Source organism: Ammospiza caudacuta, chromosome 6 (assembly GCF_027887145.1).
Source record: "Ammospiza caudacuta isolate bAmmCau1 chromosome 6, bAmmCau1.pri, whole genome shotgun sequence".
NCBI classification, from domain to species: Eukaryota; Metazoa; Chordata; class Aves; order Passeriformes; family Passerellidae; genus Ammospiza; species Ammospiza caudacuta.
The window spans coordinates 45,783,235-45,803,009 of record NC_080598.1 but is presented as its reverse complement, the minus strand read 5'-3'; the positions used below and the strand labels follow the sequence as shown (position 1 = coordinate 45,803,009).

Sequence of the window (19,775 nt, the reverse complement as noted above, 5' to 3'; positions counted from 1 at the left end):
CTAGATTCTTCAGTTGTGTCTTCAGGCTGGGGAAGGGATGCTTAATGCATTGGTGTGATTGGATAGTGTTATCTGCAGAATGGAAGATTCTTATTTTATCCTTTTAAAGGGAGGATGTCTTGTGTTCTCTAAAGATACATTGACACTGCCATAGTTTCCTTAGAAAGAAAAACTTGAACTCAAGTGAATGGGTTCAAATGTAGTTCAAAGAATTTTCATATGATCTTTCATAGATCATGAGAATGATCATAGTGTGTGTGATCATGAGCCTCCAGGCTGGGTGCCTTTTATTCTTGGTAGCTTATCTTTTGAATTTCATGCAAAAAGAGTATGAAATACTGAGTACATCCTAGACCTTCTATTCCCTTAAGGTGTCCAGCTGTGAATTAAGATGGTTTAATAGTTTCTTCTGTAAATTCTATTTTATTTTTGTAAATTATTTTTCCTGAGGAGTGCCTTTTTAAAATACAGTTAAAGTTGCTGTATTTTAGAAAAAACGTATTTGAACTGCCTTGTGTACTTTTGCATAGCCTAGTGAGAATAAAGTAAATAAATATTTTGCTACAATTGTTATTTGGATGAAACATGTTTCTGTATAATTTTGAGCTTGTTACTTTGTTACTCTGTTTATTGTCCTTTGTAATTCAAATAGTGAGTTAGATGGACTCTAAACTCTGACAGTGGCCTCAATCTTGTGGTAATCATTGCACAGACATAATGTTCTATTGAGGTCTACTTTGGTTTTCATTTATTTCTCCAAGATACTTCCCAAGTAACATAACTGGGAAGGAGGGTAATGTTTGGACTGAGTTTTGAAATCCTGTCATTAATACAGCCTGAATGATTTACAGAGAAATACTACTTAAAGCATTTGTGGCTGTTGAATGATATAATTTTTTCATTAGTTTGCCTGTTACAGATTTCAAATGAAATAAAATTTTTCTTTTGCATGTGATCAGCAGTTGCTCTAATTAAGAAATTGTGTGACATTTGTGAGGATTAAATGCTATTTTTTTTCAGTGAATGCAGTGCCTGTAACTGACCACTGCTTGTCAGTGTTTTACCGTCTTAAGAGAATCATCTTCCTAAATTGCAGTTATTAAATTATATATTTGCAGGATCTAACACAACATGATACATTTATTTTAGCCTTTCTCTTGTCTGTCTTTTCTCTCAGTTTTTTGTATAATGTGCAAACTTCTGATTTGCAATGTAGTATTACATATTACTATAAGCATAGACTGATTATGAACCAGGAAGATATCTACATGTATACTGGCCATTAAGAAAGCTTGATGTATAAAATGTTTTACCTTTAAGTTTTAAATTTGCATTTTTGTTTTAAATCTTTAACCTGTCTGTGCTGTGTGTAGTTGTAAAAAACCTATTTTCTGCACATTTTATGTCTCTTTTACCTTAGTGTGTATTGGTACATTTAATCAGCAATTACTCCAAATTAGAAAATAGCAATTAGCAAACAAATTCATGCAAATCGTATTATCGTAATTTTTACTATTTTCCTGATACAAGCATTTTTCTGATTAGAAAGAACAACAAATATTCTTTTTTTGCCAGGGGTATTGACCTGTGTGAATTGCTGTAACAACTGAATTTGTTGTGTAAATGAAAACTATCTTGAGATCCTTCAGTGTTTCTTTTTTTTTTATATAAAGACACCATCACCTCTTACTTTTGTTTGCATTTTTACATCTATTTTCTAAAACAAGATCAAGTATCATTCTTAAAAATGTTTTCTTTGCATTCTTTTCTGTGCATTGGGTGTCCTGGATGGCTTTACAAACTTCTCTGCTTGGCTTCTTGGACTTTGGTGAAATGTGTCTGTGTGTTCATGCTTGGCATGCTTTAGGTAAACAGATTCTTCATTATAGAACCTTTTGAATCCACTGACTGTGGTAAGGCAGTGACTGCAGTTATGTCTTAAGCTAGCAACTTGGGTAGGCCAGGAAGCATTTTTTAACTTTCTCCTAGTGCAACTGTACACTTAGACTCTGTTTGCCTCCCACTGCAAATACTGTGAACTGCAAGAAGCTGGTGGACAGAGGGTGGGGTAAACTGATGGTCAAAAGTCTTATTGAACAATGTTTTTTGCATTTCTTTATCACTGATATTTTTAGACAAACATAAACTTGATCTGTGCTCTAAGCCACCTGGATATTTTAGTGCATTGTTGATACTTGCTCTTTGGCTCTGTGCTATGCCACCTGTGGCCAATGGTTTCTGTTTTGATTGTAGTTTGAATCTGACTCTTGCTTGGAACATGAGCAAGTCTCATACATATCTGTCACTGAAATAGCTAGGTAGTCTCTTTTTAACTGCCTGGATGGTATGTTTAGGTAGCATACTTGGAGTCATGCTAATCGCTAATGTAGCAAGTTAGGGAAAGTGTTTTCATTCAGATTAGGATGTGGTACATTTTTGCCTTACTTTAAATTATAGCTTGTGGCTGTTCTGTTTGTATGTTTGTGATAGTATGAAACACTCACTGATCAGTCTCACTTTGAAAGAGCAAGTTTCAGTTTGTGGTCTGTACACAGCTTTCAAAAAGTCTGGTTTTATTTAAAAAGAAAAAACAATACAGCAAAACCAAACTGAGACCAAAACCCAAACCCTAAGAAAAGTTAGTAGGCTTAAGTTGTTGTAAAAGTTGATTTGCTCTTGAGACGTTACCATATGTTGGAAAGATTGAGAACTTGAGTTGTTTCACAATCATCCCCATAGTTTTTCTCATGTATAAGAAAAATGAATCTATGAAGCAGTAAGTTATGATTTTGAAGTTTTGAGGTTCAACAGATATTCTGTGTGTATGGATGAGGTATGCTCAGTTGGGGTATACCAGTTACATTTGTATTCTAATGCTGTCTTATGCTGGTGAGCTCTTTATAAAGACCTATAAGAATAGCCCTCCTTGGTAAAATCAAAAGTTCATCTAGCCTGACCACCTAGCAGGCAGTGGAACTTGTGGCTGGTGCTTTCCAAAGCCATGCTGTGAAGACCTCTGTACATGAAAGTTCTTTGTCTCCTGTGGCCTCCAATATACCTGCCTCCTCCAAGGCCTCATCAACCTCGTCAGTCTCTTCCAGACCAACCTGGACATGAATGCTTTCAGAGGAGGATCCTGCTGACTGTAGGCCTGGTCCCATTCCTTGGTGCTTCAGCTTCTCTGGGCAGTGTCTGCCTGCTGTTTGTGAGCCATCAGGGAGGAGTGTGTGCTTGAACTGCTGTCCTTAGCATCCTTTTCCTAGTTCCCATTTTTGACATTGGACTTCCTCAGCCCCTTCTTTGGGGACAGCAAATGAAATCAAAGAATCAGCTTGATCTTTAAATCTGTTGTTTGGTTTTTTTCTGTTACCCCTCCCAAGAAAAAGGTTATATAACGATTTTTAGTGGAGAAAAACTGAGCGTTGCCTAAAACAACAAGAGAGAATTATTTAAAAAAAGAGTACAGAAAGGGGGCAAAACAATTAACTTTTACCTGTACAATTTCTGAATTGTCAGTAAGAGCTGACGTTTGTCTGGCTGTGCATGATCAGATGTTTCCATTGCCTCATGACATTTTGATTAACTGCTTACCTGGCACATACTGGTACAATGCAGGTTTCACACTCCAGGCAGTGCACATGTAGTATGTTTCATTTACTGTAACATTACTTCTTTTTTGCAGTATTTTAACTCTGGGGTATCTATCTATATCTCTCTCTATATATGAGCTGTTATTTTCCTTAAAATGAAATGGCTATGGGCTATTTTTACAATATGCAGAAAATAAAATGGAAGGTTATAATATCAGTTATAGTAAAGGATGCATTTCTGTTTGAAATGATTCCTCTTTAATAGCCTGAATATCAGTCAGTGAAGTTGAAATGGCATATTTATTTCCATGGTTTCTTCTGGGAATTAGGATGTGCTACTGATGCAGAGATATTTTTTGCTTTTAGCTGGAATAATTTTTGAAAATTTTACTAGTATTCCTGAATCCAGCCCAGCTGTAATATATTCATTGTGATTCTGACCTCTCTAGCCAAATTTGTACATGATAATGTGTGCGTTTGGTACTATGTTAATTATTAATTTAGTGCCAAAAATCAAATTGGCCTAAATTTGACTGTCTATAGCAAAGCTTCTGATTTTGCTGGTAAAACTGATGGTTGACTGCAGTTAATAGACATCATATATTCCAATTGGGCTGTTCTGAACCGATACTTCTTGTCATTAAAAATAAACAAAGAAAAAAATGCAAACCAAAGCAAAAACCCAATGAACTTGGGTAATGCAAAACAGCATTAGCTGAAAAGATGATCTTAGGCTTTTGTTCATGTTGCTTTTTGGGACTTCTCTCAGGAGCCTTTTTGAGTAAAATATGTGCAGTGTTGAGTTTTACAGTTGACTGGAATTATGGATTTAAATCTCTACTGATTACTTAGGAAAGTACCTTAAATATGCTACAGTCTTCTATTATCTGATTAGGGATCAGTATGACTAAAAGTATAACTCTTTATGTGGTATAGTCTTTTCAGTGGCATAGTTTTGATTGATGTCTTCCATGGTCTCAGATTTTAATGTAAACTGTTCAGGCAGAAGAGTAATCCAAACTGTACTGAAACCCTTAGGTTTTCTGAGGCGAGGTTGTAAGAGGAAGGTAAGTATATAAAGCCATTTATTTTCTCCAGAAAGCTGCTTTTAAAGCCAAAACTTCTAAAGCTGAATGCCTGGCCTCATTGAAGTTGATTAATATCTTGTATTCTGTTTTCATACACTGAAATTGCTCTTCAGTGTACAGTGAAGAGAAAATGTTCAAAACTGAATGAAATGGCACAATTTATAGGGACAGATTTCAAGGAAGATAAGAAGAGATTTTCCTATAAATGTAAAATGAAAGTGCTGCTTGGGAATGACAGACTGGGAAAAAGAAATTTCTTTCTGCATTTTTGTTGTTGTTCTGTTGTTGTTTTAGCAAGTAATTATGAAAGCAATAAATGTACTTATGTTTCAAGATATGGGATGAAAGTAAAAGATTTGTGCTCAGGTACCTAATTAATTGATTGGTGACTAGTGTGAAAAATGCTTGGTCATGTTGCGCAGATAAAAACTGTGATTTATGAACAGTTACAGAAATTCATGGCAAGTTATCAGTGTGTGGCTACTGATCTCTTTCAGCTGATATTTCTAAGTGATATTTAAAATGACCCAATGTGATTTTAGATACCTCAGTCTGAGAGGGAATGGGAAAAGTCTCCATGGAATTTTTCTATTTTTTGTTATTGTTGTCAAGGAAGGGCACATCAATGTTGGTAATTATTGATCAGGAAAGTTTCAGTTGATTCAGTTGTAGTTCTATGGCTTTAAGCATCTGTCCAGATTCAGAAAAAAATAACCTTTTCCTTTTTTTGCTTTTGACTTCTCACACAACCTTATGGTAGTGTTTTCTTGACCACAGTGCATTGAATTTCATAACATGCACACTTTATGTTAGAGACTATATTATTTTTCTCTGATGTGTGCACAGCTAGTCTGTTGGGGATCTCCTGAGCCTTTTAGACCTTAATCTAAAGGTGTTTGGGGTCAACTTGAGAGTCTGGAGATCTATACATCGGAAGGATGTTAGTGCTGCTTTAGACGTTGTGTTTGTCCCTGTTCTCTGCATGGGTGTGTTTATGTATGCATGAACTTATATTTATCTTTTCATAACAATATACATTGGCTTTACATGGAAGTATTAGATGCAGACAGAAAGCATTTGTCAAGATCTTCTCTCTTAAATTCTTTATTTTTAAAAATTTAAAAAAAAATTATTTAAAAAAATTTTTATTTTTTAAGATTTTTAAAATTCTTTATTTTAACAACCTTGGAATGATGGCTTCTGTAAATTTTGTGATGATGTTTGCAATATATTTTTCTCATCTAAAGGTTTTAAGGAAGCAAGATGTTAAAGCAGATGAAACAGAAGAACTCATGAGAAATAAACTTGTGAAATATGAAAGTGAAAAGCACCAGGTAAGACTTAATTTTTCCTTTTTGTTTGATTTTAAATGAGTGTATAGTGTCATCTGTTACAGTATATGCTTTCTTTTTCTGAGACACCAGCAGAACAAAACTTTCTTTACTCTTTAGGAATTCAAGGTGTGGGATTTTTTTCCTGCATCAGAGGCACTGTGAATATAGCTATGCTCTGCTTGTGTCCCTGCTTCAAAGCTCTTCAGTTATAGTATGTTACTTCTAATGGCTCTTCCATCCTGCCAGGCAGACAGATTTATAACTTGGACATAATCCTTGATTTCTTTCTCTACTTTGTCTCTGAATTTGTATGTAGTCTGCTGTTTCTTATTTGCAGCAGCTCAAAGCAGCTTTTTTTCATCCCTGCAACTAGCTCATGCTGGTTATGTTGCACCATAGTTATTATTAATTACTCTTACTGAACTGTTGCCATATTTCACTCTTTCTTTTCATAGAAAATAAAATTTCTTGTATTTCTATTCTAGCAGGATGCTAGGGCTATATTATGCTTTCCTTGTTTTTTTTTCTACTTGCATCAAGTTTAGCATCTTTCAAAGGTATACCCCTTTATGCCAAGCCTTTATGTAGTGTAGTGTTTTATGTAGTGTTTTATGTTATGTTGTTCTCTTCATTCCCTTAATGTTGGTCCTGTTTACTTTGCCCATTTGCCAGGCTTTCAACATCCTCCTTCAGATTGCTATCTCGACAATAACAATTTCTGCTGTCAAAACCTCTATTTATTTTCAAGTGGATCTTTGAACTATTTATGGAAGAAGTCAAAAAATATTTTGAAGCTTTTGCTTTCATTTCTTTTTTTTTTTCATGGTCATCGATTTGATCACTGTTTCTGATTACACATTTTGAATATTATGTTTTCCTAAAAATTTTCAGTTTTATTAAATTTAGGGCACTTCAATTTCTTAGTCATCTTGTTTCCAGAATAATTCAAATACATCATCTTGCACAACACAGAAACCCCATAGATTTTACCTGTTACAGTTCTACCAATGCGTGTCATCTTTAACACTTCTAGGAATAAACTACTTACCAAAGGTGACTTAAAATATTAAGTCATTATTAATTTTGAGTTTGAAAGTATGTTTCAATCCAGGGACTATGTTTTTGAAACTTTGTTAAAACTTATCTTCCATTTTTTTACTTTAAACCCAGTAAAAATTTAATTTTGTGATTTTTTTGTTTTGGGTGATATGAATTATTTTATATCTTTATGAATAAATTTATATATTTATGGAAAAATTATAGACTGTAAGTAAAATTCCCTTTATGTAATTTAAATAAATATTGCAGGGATTTAGTACAAATGAAGGTTTACTTAAAATTTTGGACAAATAAAAATACTGTATATATTATACCACATTTTAGATAGATGCTTGTATGGAGGAATTTGTGTCCAAATTAAATGGTAAAATACACTTATATATTACAATGCCTACATTGCTTTTCTTTTTTCATCATCCTCTGAAATGCAAGCTTGAGCAGGAATTGGAGCAGTCCCGGAAAAAGTTGAGTGAATCTGAAGGCAGTAGAGAAGCTCTTTTGCATCAGGTAACTGCTTTAGTGTGGTAAAAATCCTAAGGTTTTCATACTAGGTTGTGTCTGAGTCTTTTTGTTTAGTATTCTTATCTCATACTCTGATAAAATGGTTTTATGAAGGAAGGCATGAGGTATAGGAAGACAGGTTTAAGTGTGTATAATATGTGGACTGAGCTCGTTATACTTTTTCTACTTTTCAAACTGTTATGTGTATATGTTCATATGTATTAATTATAGTAGTGATAGTAATGGTATGTTTTCAGTACATAAATGCCTTCTGTGAAATTTCCTTTCATAATATGCTTTAGAACTACTCCTATATTAGTAATCATTGTTCTGCAAAGCATGTGCTATAATTGGTGAAATCAGATAAATCAGTGACCTAGAGGTATTTGGTACATTGTAACATGCAATAAAAGTAAATAATTACCGGAAAAAAGTATCTAAAGTGTGCTTTAAACAATAGCTATTGATGCATGTATGATTAAATTCAATATTTGTAGGAATTTGGATTATAACTTCAGAAATAAGTCCTTTCTCCTAAATATCTTTCCTTTAGAGGGACTGGATAAAAAGACTGAAATAACTAGGGAGGAGGCAATTGGCATTCTCATCTTTTAGCATTAGTTGTTTGTCTTGTGTATCTAGCAGAATACTAGTTTTGAGTTAGCTATGTTACTGTTTTGAATTTAAATAATTGTAAATGGCATATAGATTAATATGAATAACAGATATTTTTCTTCAATTCAACTTTAGCATGTTGGATTTTCTCTATTTTCCTACATGTCATCTTTGTAAGTGCTATACTATATATGATAGAAAGGAAAATGTGAAGACCCCTGTGTTTCTTATTAATAAATACATTGTATTTTTAAGGAGCACAATTTAAATAAAACATACTCTTTATTAAATTTGGATAGACATTTTCACTAGCTATGAGAAAAGACAATTGCAACATATAATATGGTAGCATTTTGTTTGGTCTAAAGAAATTAATGCTCATTTGTAGTCAACATAAATTAAAAGGTTTCCTTTAATTTTGAATAATCAATTTATGGCCTGTAATTAGGAAGTAGTTTGTCTTTTTGTTTACCATCTGCAGTACTCTCAAGATGTATTTATAAATATTTTTTGTGTGCAATATTTTTTTAGTGTTTAATAGAAGTATGCTATTTATGTTTTTTGTTCTGTTTTTCATTAAACTTTTGATGCTTGTGCATATATTTTAGATTGAGGACCTTCATTCTCAGCTTTTGAGAGCAGAAGAAGACCGTGTAGAATTGCAGCATCAAATCTCCTACGCTGCTATGCATCGCCAGAGCTATCAGGATGCACAGGATGATGACAGGAGAATTAGAGCAGGTACAGCTAATACTTTGCACTGGAGACCTGCAAGCTAGTTAGTGGGCATGGATATTAATTTTATCTTAGAGTTGCAGTCTAATTCTTCTATTGTTTTGACAAAACCAGCCAATTAATTCCTCAGATTTAAGTTAATACATATTGGCACCTGAATATTAACAGACAAATAGCAGTGACAATTAATTTGTGATAAAATATTTTGACTTGCATGGTTAAAACCGATGAGACAATTTCAGCAAACTGAATGGTGTTTTTACAGAAGAAAAACATGCATTATTTTTAAGTAATAATTTTCCAGAAAATTGGCATTTCAGTCCATTTGCAGTTTGAATTCTGCCATCTTGAAAATGATAACACAAGTCATTGATTAGTTAGTTAATAAGGCTGATGACTTTCTGGTAGAATTTTTAAGCTACATGTTCCTGAGTGGTTTAGAAAATTTTTCTGTATAAATGCAGTCAGAGCTTCTGTTTGCACTATGTTAGAGTTTTAGAGTTGGAATAGTTTTATTTAGAAGACAAATACTTTAAACAATTTCGAGATATAATTGCATATTAAATTACCACTTTAGCAAGGTCTTCAATTAATTGCTAGTTATCTATCTATCTATTTTCAAACATAATCACATAGGTATTAGAGAAAGTCTTTATCTTTCTCTTTATTAGCATAGCAATGTATTACTCAAGGTAATAGAGAAATAGTGATTCTATTCTCGAGTCCAATGTCTATGGGACTATTTAATTGGTTTGACTAATGACATATTTTCTTAATTCAGAAGCTGAAGTACAAAAATATCTTCGTTTTTAAAATAGGACTCTGACTCCATGTTTTACAAACCTCATACAGAGCACTGGAAATGGGCTTAGCTTCAGAAGTGTAATGCAAAATAATAATTTCAATAGTTTTTTCTCCAATCATGTTAATGTATCTGCTTAAAAGTTAGTTTATTCGGAACAATATGCCTTTCATATTAATAAAAGCATATTTTAACTTGTAAAATATGAGGAAAGTTATAGTGTACTGTAACTGTTAAAATACATGCATACATTTGTATAATTTTTGCTGTTGTGTTTCACCTTGCTGTGTTATTCCTTTTTCATCAAAGAAATATGGGAAGAAGAAAAGTAGAGATTTTTTTTCCTTCTGCCTCCAGTAGTTATTTATGACTTAAGACCTTTGAATTTCTGATTGAGTGAATTTATAGCTTACTCTTATCACAATCTTTGGTTGTAGTTTCAGGATTCAGACATAAAATTCACAGATAATGTGACTTTCAAATTGGGAGGTATTACTCTGGTGAGATAAAACCTTGGCCTTGAAAGTGATGGCCAAATTTCATTTACACCAGAACTTCCCCACTGTTTCTTCCATCCCATTTTATTTAATTCAGTTTTGTTGTGGCTTTTGTTGTTTTGGTTGGCTTTTTATTTGAGGGAGCAGCTGTGTGCAGGAGGAAGAGTGGAAACCCCTATAAAATGAAGGAAAAGTACTGTTTTATTGTTATTAAAATGTTATTAGCTTATGACACAGGTATAAAATTTTTCACACATATTTTGGCGAAAATCAGTAGTTGTAGAATAGTCTCAAGTGGAGAAACAAATTGCCAAAAATTAATTGAGATTAAATTAATTTACCATGAGTTGGTATTTCTACTGAATGTGTTGCTTTGTTCTTGCTGTTTTACAGTAGCTGAAAGATATGAGAGAGAGAAGCAAGATCTAGAGAAACATATTTTGGAACTTAAAGCAAAGCTGAATCATAATGCTGTAATGTCAGAGGTAGAAGAACTGAAGAGATGTATAGAGCGTAAGGACAAGGAGAAAGCACAGCTTGTGATGCACATACAGGTAAGTTGGGTTTTGCTGCTTTTTGCTTGGTGGCATTTTTGTTTTTTAAATAATTTCTTATCTGTTTAACATTAGGTGATGTATCAGATTAGGGATTAACCTTTAAAACTAAGAGTAACAGTCATGCTTATTATTTATTGTGTGAAGAACTTTGAAAAGTGATTTGTGTTTGCCAACTTTTTTGCTCTCCCATGTAATACTACAGAAGGTATTTGCTGTTGCCCATGATTCCATAGTTTGGATTACTTCTCTTTCCCATGTGAAAAGAAAAGTTGATCTGATTTTATCAGCACTTACTGTTAATAATGGTTTTTGGAACTACTTTTGTAAGGTAGTACTTACTTTCTTATTCCCTATTCCATCATTCCACAGAACTGAAGTTCAACTTTAAAAATTGAAATGCCTTGTTCTATAGCAGAGTGTAGTGGAGTAACAAAAGTAGGTCACAATTTCCCTTTTTTTTAGTAATTAAATGCAATATAGTAATATAATCATAAATATTAGTAGTCTTCTTTATGGTAAGCATATTATAATGTTTATGTGGTTCTTTATGAGAAGGATGAGAACAGTCTTTTGTACTGGAATTTTAGTTAGAAGACTTAGACCATAAAATGAGATCCAAGTAGGCAGTAGCCTTCTTATTTAAGATGGGAAATTTCTGTGTTTCTTGCTCTTGCCTAGATTTGTCATTGGTAGTAGAATGGCTGAACAGTAACAATTTTCTTCTGTCTACTGTGACTGTTATGAGAAAAGAGTTTGCAAAACGATGTGTATTTTTTCAGTAGTCAAGGATTTCACTTTTTGTTCAGCTTGTATTTTGGCATTCTGTAAGCAAGGAATTTTGTATGTATTTTCCTAATGAAGGTACTTATCTATGAAATGATATTGCATATCTTTGGAAATTCAAAGGTAGGAATTGATTTTTTTTTGTCTTCGTAGATTTACAGGACTATACTCTTCAGTTTATTTCTGTTGCTCCTTTACCTTGTCAGTTCTCTGCTGATTTAAATCAAAATAAGACATCAAATTACACTTGGAAAAAAATGGCTTTCTGAAAATAAGTTCCTACAAGCTTTATGCAATTTGGTTATTGAATAGGTTTAAAAGAACCTAAAGTGTTTCTGTAGAGGGTAAGATGAGCAGAACTCATTTCCTGGTGTCCATCAGCATTTGTATTCTAGCTTAGGTTAATAAAACCCATGAGTAACTGAAAACATTCTGGGTTTTGATTTTGTTGTGCCTGGGAAACAAATAATTTTGGTGACAGGAATTAATGGGGTAAGAACCCACATAAACCAAATTATTTTAAACTTCTGCTTGTAGAACATGCTTTCTTAAGGGTCAGAATGATTTTATAATACTAATTTCCTGCCCTGAAAATACTCATGCAATACTGCTCAGTTGGGGTCTTTGTCATTTCTCTGAGTTAGAAATCTTTGACTTCCCTCATTTTCTCAACAGAAAATACTTTGTACTTCTTATCTGCTTCCCACTGCCGTTCTCCTACAGGGGCACTAACAGGAAATTAGCTACTGTGTTTTTCTTTTAATGAGACATCAAGGAATGCAAGGATGTGAATTTCTAAACTTGTGTACTAACAAAGCATTTTGTCAAGCCTGTTCTGACAGCTGCTCCTATCAGATAGTCTGATTCCCAGTTGGAAGTGACCAGTCATGTTTGACTTGGGTCTGATTTATCTTTGTTTAGTGGGGAGAATCTAACTTGCCTCTGATGTACATGTGATATTAGAAATTTCTTTTGATTTATTAAAATATCATTGTTTGCAACAATTTGAGTTGTGTGTGTTGTACATTTAGCCTCCTACAGTTTCCATAAAATTACAGTGTGATGTGAAATGAACAGGATGAAAAACGTTAAAACATATTCTTAAACTCATGTTTAGAAGTGAGTTCAATCTTAGTTCAATTAGATTTTAAATTTAATATTTATTTCAGCTACTCTAGTTTACTTAAGGGAGTGGTTGTGCTATCTTCCAAATGTTTACAATCATCTTCAAGTCATTTTTCTGCATGAAGCCAAATAGATATGGGGCTGTTGTGGCTAACTATTAAGATTTAACTATTATGACTAAGAAATAATTAAAGTGCACAAATTACAAAGATGCTATACCCTACTTTCTCTGTAAGTGTTTTTAGACTCTTTAGAGTTTTTTAGACTCTTTTAGCCTGGAAACTTGTTTGATTTACTAATTACTCTTCATTTGGCTTTGGTGTTAGTATTCTTATAGTATTGTCCAGTACAGCAGTGAGTTTGTTCAAATATTTCAGTTTTTCTGAGGGAAAATTATTGATATGTTAGAATTCTTCAGTAATATAAATCTTTCAGTTTTATAAAGATTGATTCATATTCTCACTAAAATTTACTTTTACTTTTCTTCTACAAATGAAGTTGTTAGCCAATTAAATGCCAGTAGTGCAAGCCCTTATAGATTAGAAAGAATTTTGGCAACTGCACCCATGTTAACACATGATGAGATACACATTTATCGCACATAACTAGGAATTCAGAAGTACAGATCAGTCCATTTGGGACTTGTGTTTTGATATAGAAACAGAGTGTGGAGATACTTCTTCAATCCTCTTGCTTTACAGGGTTGGCTTCATGAAATATTGACTTGCTATTATGCTGTTTTCTACCTGATTTCAACTGTTGGGTCTGTGCTGGCTTAACCCTTTTAAGCAAAGTGCAAACTCATTGCTAAGGTTTATCCTATTTACACATATTGTAAAAATAAAACGTTAAAAGTCACTTCATATTGGTACATCCATGTCAAAATCCAGTTTTCCTCCTCATGCAAATAGTTGTGTTGGTAAATTAGTTGCATCAAGGTAAATACCTAAAACAAATGTTCCTCTTTATTATACTGTAAATCAATAAATTGGAGGTTGATTTACTTCTACACGATAAGGGGAATGTTTACAGTTAATTGAACATTATTTTATGTGTTTAAGATTAGACTCATATTTCATTAAAAAGTTTGTGGGAGCAGTAGTTTTGTTAATGAAGTGTGTACTCTGGGGAAATGATATATAAATAACTATTTTTTAGTGGTGCAGTGTTGAGTACTACATCAATTTAGTCTGACATCCTTTATGGTCTCCAGAAAGACATGAAATAGGAAGTGATAATAGCATGTGTAATCATAGGACTAAAAAAATTATGACCCGTTTGAGAAAATCTGTGGAACGGTAAATGTACTATCTGATTGTATTTTATGATGTTATTTTTAACTTCTGCTATACTCAGTTTAAATCTTTGTCTTTAAAGAAGTATGTTAATCTGTTTTCATTGGAAATTAAGCTTGTTTTGATTTAAATTTTGCTAGTTGTAGCTAATGAGCTTGTTTTGGTTATCTTTTTAGTTCAGCAAATGCTATCTCAAAGAGATTGGTACAATTTGCTGCCTGCCAGGAGATGTTGGCCTGGTTTGGACAGAGAAAAAACCCCAAACTAACAAACTGACAAGGAGAGAGCCCTTACTAACAAAACCAAGTCTCCTCCTTCCCCCAACCTTGTGGAAGTATCCTTGTCTAAATAGTCACTCTATGTCCATCTGTAAAGTTGCCCAATCTTTCATAGATAAAATAATTTTCCTTTGTCCATTCTGAATTGCAGTCTGTTTATTTCAGGCTACATCCACTGTTTTTTTTCAGTCATTCTGAAATCTAATCCTCTTAAAAGTATTTCAATCCCCTGAGGCTTGATAATATGTTTGACTGGCTATAGATCAGGTCTATCAAATTTATCTTTCATAATGAAAAGGCTGAGTGGTATGAAAGCAGTCTAAATAGGCCCAAAATGCGGAATACTAATGTGAATGATCTCAGTAAAATACAATTTTGCTAGTGTACCTTCAAAAACTGATTTCTGAGCATGTCCTTCCAGAATGTGTGTGGACACTATTATTCCTGAGTTTCTTAGGAGACTGTTCAGAGAAATATGATTAGAGAAATAGAGAGTATTTTATTTTTAAAATGTGTGTTTTCAATTTAATTAATTTTTGAAAGGCTTATATATGCCTCTGACATTTTCAAACATCTTTGTTCTAGAAGCATTTACCAAGCTGCTGTATTCTCTTTGTATTCTATATTGTATGCTAATATACCTTTATTTAGCATGTTGTTTTCATACAGGCAACCAGCATAAAACTGGGTAACAACTAGCTCATAAACTATAAATTCCAATTGTTGTGGTGACTGCTGTTTTGTCCTTTCCAGTTATTCTTTTCCTCTCATCTGTTTACATTAATCTCCTTATATCTTACTATTTGGTTTATTTCTTATTTGTGTAGTGTGTAATATATAGTCAATGATTGATCTCAAACTTAGAATACAGAAAAGTAACAAGAACAACTAGAAAAGGAAAAAATGCAGAAAGAATTGAGTAGTATGTATTCTATGTCTTGTGTTGGAATTCTTTGCTCTTGCAGAAGGGGAGATTCTCTGGGCTAACAGAATTTTCCTTGATACTGAAGAAGATCTTTTATGCTGTTGATATTTAATAAAAATGTGATTTAATGTTGCTGTATGTTATTTGATAAAGTTTCGTACTGCACATCTTTAGAGAATGTTTGTATTTTGCTATTATCATTCCAGATGTTAACATCTGACCTGGAAAACAGGGAGAAGCAGCAGGAAAAAATGCTGGATCAGCTAAAGGAGATAGAGAATTGCTACAAGGCTTGTGAGAGTGGACGTAGACAAACTGAACTCCAGTCTGCTGAGTTAGCTCAACAGGTTGAAGAGAGTACCAAGGAAGCAGAACGGTATCTCAGTGAATTCAAGCACTCAGAGGCACTCAGGCTGGAGATTGAGAAAAAAAGAGAGGATTTGAAGGTGAGAGCCCAGGAAACCATCCGCCAATGGAAATTGAAGTGTAAGAAACTGGATCGTGAGGTAGAAAAGCAAAATCAAACTATCAGTGAACTGATGGACAAGAATAGTCAGGTAAGATTTGTTGATTTTTTTTGGTACCCTTTCCCTTTGTTTTGAAAATGAAGAGAAGGAGTTTATATGCAAACTGTGACTTAAACTGCTTTCTGCTTTAAGTTCTGGACCTCTTCTGTATAATTTTCAGAACTTTTTCTTTAAAAAATCAATTTGAAAATGGATTGTGTAACATTTCTGGGGTTTTCGTTTGTCTTTGTTCAGTATGGCAGACCACTTACTCCTCTTTTTTTCCTCCTCTAGAGTTTCTCAGGAAAAAAAATTTTTTTTTTTTTTTTTTGTTTTGACTTAGAAGAATTATTTGTTCAGTTGCTGACACTGTTTTAAAGACAAGCACTCACATCAATGCTAATGTTTATCATCCTCTATCAGAATAATGGTAGAAACCACCACTCTGTTGGCAATGAGTTTGTGGGTCTGTTTTCCAGTGGCTGGGTCAAAAGTTGCTTGTTTCTAATAGTGGCTGATATAGTGCTTAACTCTATGCTGTGAGCTTTTATCTTAACTTAGATGCTCTGCTGGTGCAGTCTGTCATATTGTATGGCTTTTCTTTTACAGTGCTATACTCTTTTCACATATTTTCTCATGGCATCCTTTCAGTTTAAGTTACTGAATGTGATGGGCTTGAGAGGGCTCCATCCTCTGTTTTGTTTTGCTCAAAGATTGAGGTTTTCAAGGACTAAATGGGACGCAGTGGTGGATGTCTGTTAATCCTGTGTTGTTTCTGATGCAACAATCTGTTCTGAGATTGGTACATGAACACAAGCATGGTCAAAGCACAGGAGAAGTCACAATGGGGCTATCACTGATTTGAAATTAATAAACTGTAGCAAAACTAAACTTTGATTCCTGGTGTTGCTATTTCTCTCCTATTGCCTATCATATTCCTTGCTTTTTATTATTATTTCCTCTTTCCATGCTCCAACAATCCATTCTATAGTAATCTTGTATTTGTTTGCCCTAGTGCTTGTCTGGGAAAGCATGTATGTCTATCAAATGGACAAATAAGCAAAAAGTAGAGAGAAATTCAAAATCATGCGTGTCTATTAAATGGACAAATAAGAAGCAAAAAGTACAGACAAATTGTGAATAAGAAGCAGTAGTTCCCAAAAAGGTTCTGGAATCACTGTTCTTTTAAACAGATAGGCTAGTCTTTGTAGAGGCACTAGATAACACTTTCCATGTTGAAATTTTCTTTGTTATGCAAGATTCTTTAATATGGATTTTACCTCTTTTTATGTGGCAAGTATATTCACATGCTAAATGCAGTGGTTAAACTTTGGCTTAAGCTCCATTTAAGAAATGCTGTCAGTATTTGTTTTTACTTTTAAAGTGGTGACCGTCCTGCCAACAGGTTTGAGGTAATTGTCTGGTGAAGAAAGTTTCTTTATTTTAAGATATAGAAGATCAAATGAACTGTGTGTCATTGTGAAGGAGAAAAAAGTACAAACAATGTTTCATGTTCTCAATATAGAGTTGGAAGCAGTTTTACTTATAGGAATATAATCAAGCTAGATGCAGCATTTAGTATGAACTTGAGGTAACTAGATGAACATAATTTAACTACCTTTGAAATGCAGGCAATAAACAATTGAGACAAAAATCTGTAAAAACAATAAAGGAAGAAATCTGTAAAAACAATAAAGGCAGTTTGTTTTCTTTGATTTGTGTTAGAAGACTTCAAAGGGTTGATGGAAAATTTTCAAAATTGGGTTGCAATCATAGCTTGCAATTTTGAGATTTTTGAAAAATTGGCAGACAACAAATGTGCTATACAAAGATTGTTTAGGTTTCATTCTTTTGGAATTACTGGGATAATTTGGTTGAAGTTTTGCCCATGTGGTTGTCCTTAATATTGTTTGACAATGGAGTTTCTGACATCTTTTGAAACATGTTCTTTAAGTTATGTAATGTAGAAAACATACTCAAAGCAAGTAACTAATAGGTTGTAGTTTAAATTTTTTCTGGAGTTTTGTTTTTGTTTGGTTTTTAGTGATGCTTTGAGTTTTTTAAGCCAAATTCTTCCAGTAGAATTACAAGATAGGTTTAGGAGAGTCTTTTTGTTGGGTAGGTTTTTTTTCTGGAAAAACCCATGATGGTCATCAGTCCATGTCCTCAGTTTATTACATTTGTATTTTGCTTTGTGTTGCTTATTCTTGTTGTAATTGCAAACTGTTTTATTATTTTTAACTGCACACTTTTAACCCTAATTGCCTTCTGTTCTGGATTGTTTCAAGTTATTTTGCTATATCCATAAGAAATGTGTGTTGCTTGTGGAATTGATGAAAATACTCAGTAAAATTTAGTATAAAATTTATTAAGTCAGTTTAAAGAATCTGATCTATTGGAACAGATTGCCCAGATGGGTTGCATAGTCTCCCTCACTGAAGATATTCAGGAACCATCTGGATGCCATCCTGTGTCTGTGTTCTAGGAAAAGTTTGCTTGAGCAGGGAGGTTGGACCAGATGACCCATTGCGGTCCTTTCAAGCTTGCGCATTCTGTGATTCTCTGCTAATTTTTACATTAAATATATCAATGTTGAAAAAACACCCAAGCCCTGAAGATCTTAGGAAAACACAGGAATTTTTTATTATTTTATTGCATTTGATTGATTTCTATTTGGGAGATGATGTCGTTATTTCTTGGCTTTGATGCATAAGTGAACCAAGCTTTTAACTGCTACTAATTCATCTACTGGGCATAATTTCAAACATAGGTTAAGGCTGGTATACTTTCTATGTAATATTTTAGAAAATAAACAAAATAAGTCAGCATATGGAATGGACCATAGGTATGCTTTATATTTCCAGTAGTCATCCCTGTATGCTGCAGCATTACTCTATTACCTTATTTTCTCCATCTTGTTTTCTGGAGGAGCCAATAAAGAAACACTTCTCAGTCTGCAAAGAGAGAGTGTGAGAAGCAGAGAATTAACCAGAACTATCCCTATTTAGAAGGCTATATGATTTAAGGACAAGTCCAAGTTTGAGATTGCACATGATCTAAAGTGGGTAAATTTAAAGAAACACTGACTACATTTGAACTGAGTTCGTAGCAAGCAAAAATTTTGTATTTTCACATACATATGTTAATTGTTCCATAGACATACCTGATGTCTAAGGATATCCTTCCAACAATTGTCTTTAATTACTTCAGATCAGAATGGATTTTTTTTCTTTCCTAGGCCCTTAAAGAAAAAGATGATCTCAAAAGTCAGCTTCTCTCAGCTATAAATCAAATAGAAAACCTGCGGAAAGAGCTGAATGATGTGCTTACAAAGAGAGCCCAGCAGGAAGAACTCCTGCACTGTAAAGAGGTAAAACTGAATGAAATGGAGTCACACCGGGTATCTCTTGAAGAAGAGATCAAAGAAGTGCAAGGTACTGCAAAAAAATTGGAGAATGAGTTGAAAAAGCAAGTCTTTCTACAAAACCAAATGCAAGCTGAGAAGGAGCACTTGAAGACAGAACTTGCAACTATTAACTTGTTTCATAAAAAAGACCAAGAACGACTCCTAGAAATGCAAGCAGATGTAAAACATTTAAGTGCTGTACGTGTGGAACTAACAAACAGAATTGCAGAAGAGGAGAAAGCCAAAAAGGAATTACTTAAGAGCCTCTCAGACCTCCAGAAACAGCAGGAATCTAGTCATGAAGAGATGATTTCAGCCAACAGGCAGGTGAAGATGGAAAGAGAAATTCACCAACAGGAGTTGGCAGATCTTAGATCAGAGTTACAAAATGTGAAAATCAAACATGAACAAAATGTTCAAGAGCTCATGAAACTCCTTAAACAAGAAAAAGATGATGGAGAGGCTCAGATTAGAATGCTAAAGGTACTTATTACAAAGAATTCCAATGTCAGATTTTCCCCCTCCTCCCACACACCCCACACACAGGCCCTGCCACTGAATGATGAAGGTAATAAAGCATGGACTTTAAAGCACTAAACACAGATGTTTTGCAAGCCATTGTAAAAGTTTAAAGTTCAGGGTAAAAGTGTTACAGTACCAGTTTTAGGTCAAAATCTTA

At 33.7% G+C, this 19,775-nt stretch overlaps 1 protein-coding gene across 1 annotated transcript in view; it reads left to right on the top strand.

Annotated features, from left to right (window-relative positions):
- The window catches only part of CEP128 (centrosomal protein 128), a 95,133-nt gene that overhangs the window by 17,627 nt on the left and 57,731 nt on the right, over positions 1-19,775 (top strand). Inside the window, exons 9-14 of the mRNA XM_058807423.1 lie at positions 5,926-6,012; positions 7,504-7,578; positions 8,796-8,928; positions 10,618-10,775; positions 15,391-15,741; positions 18,929-19,579. Of these exons, the coding sequence (XP_058663406.1) occupies positions 5,926-6,012; positions 7,504-7,578; positions 8,796-8,928; positions 10,618-10,775; positions 15,391-15,741; positions 18,929-19,579 (1,455 nt within the window). The remainder of the gene's footprint in view (positions 1-5,925; positions 6,013-7,503; positions 7,579-8,795; positions 8,929-10,617; positions 10,776-15,390; positions 15,742-18,928; positions 19,580-19,775) is intronic.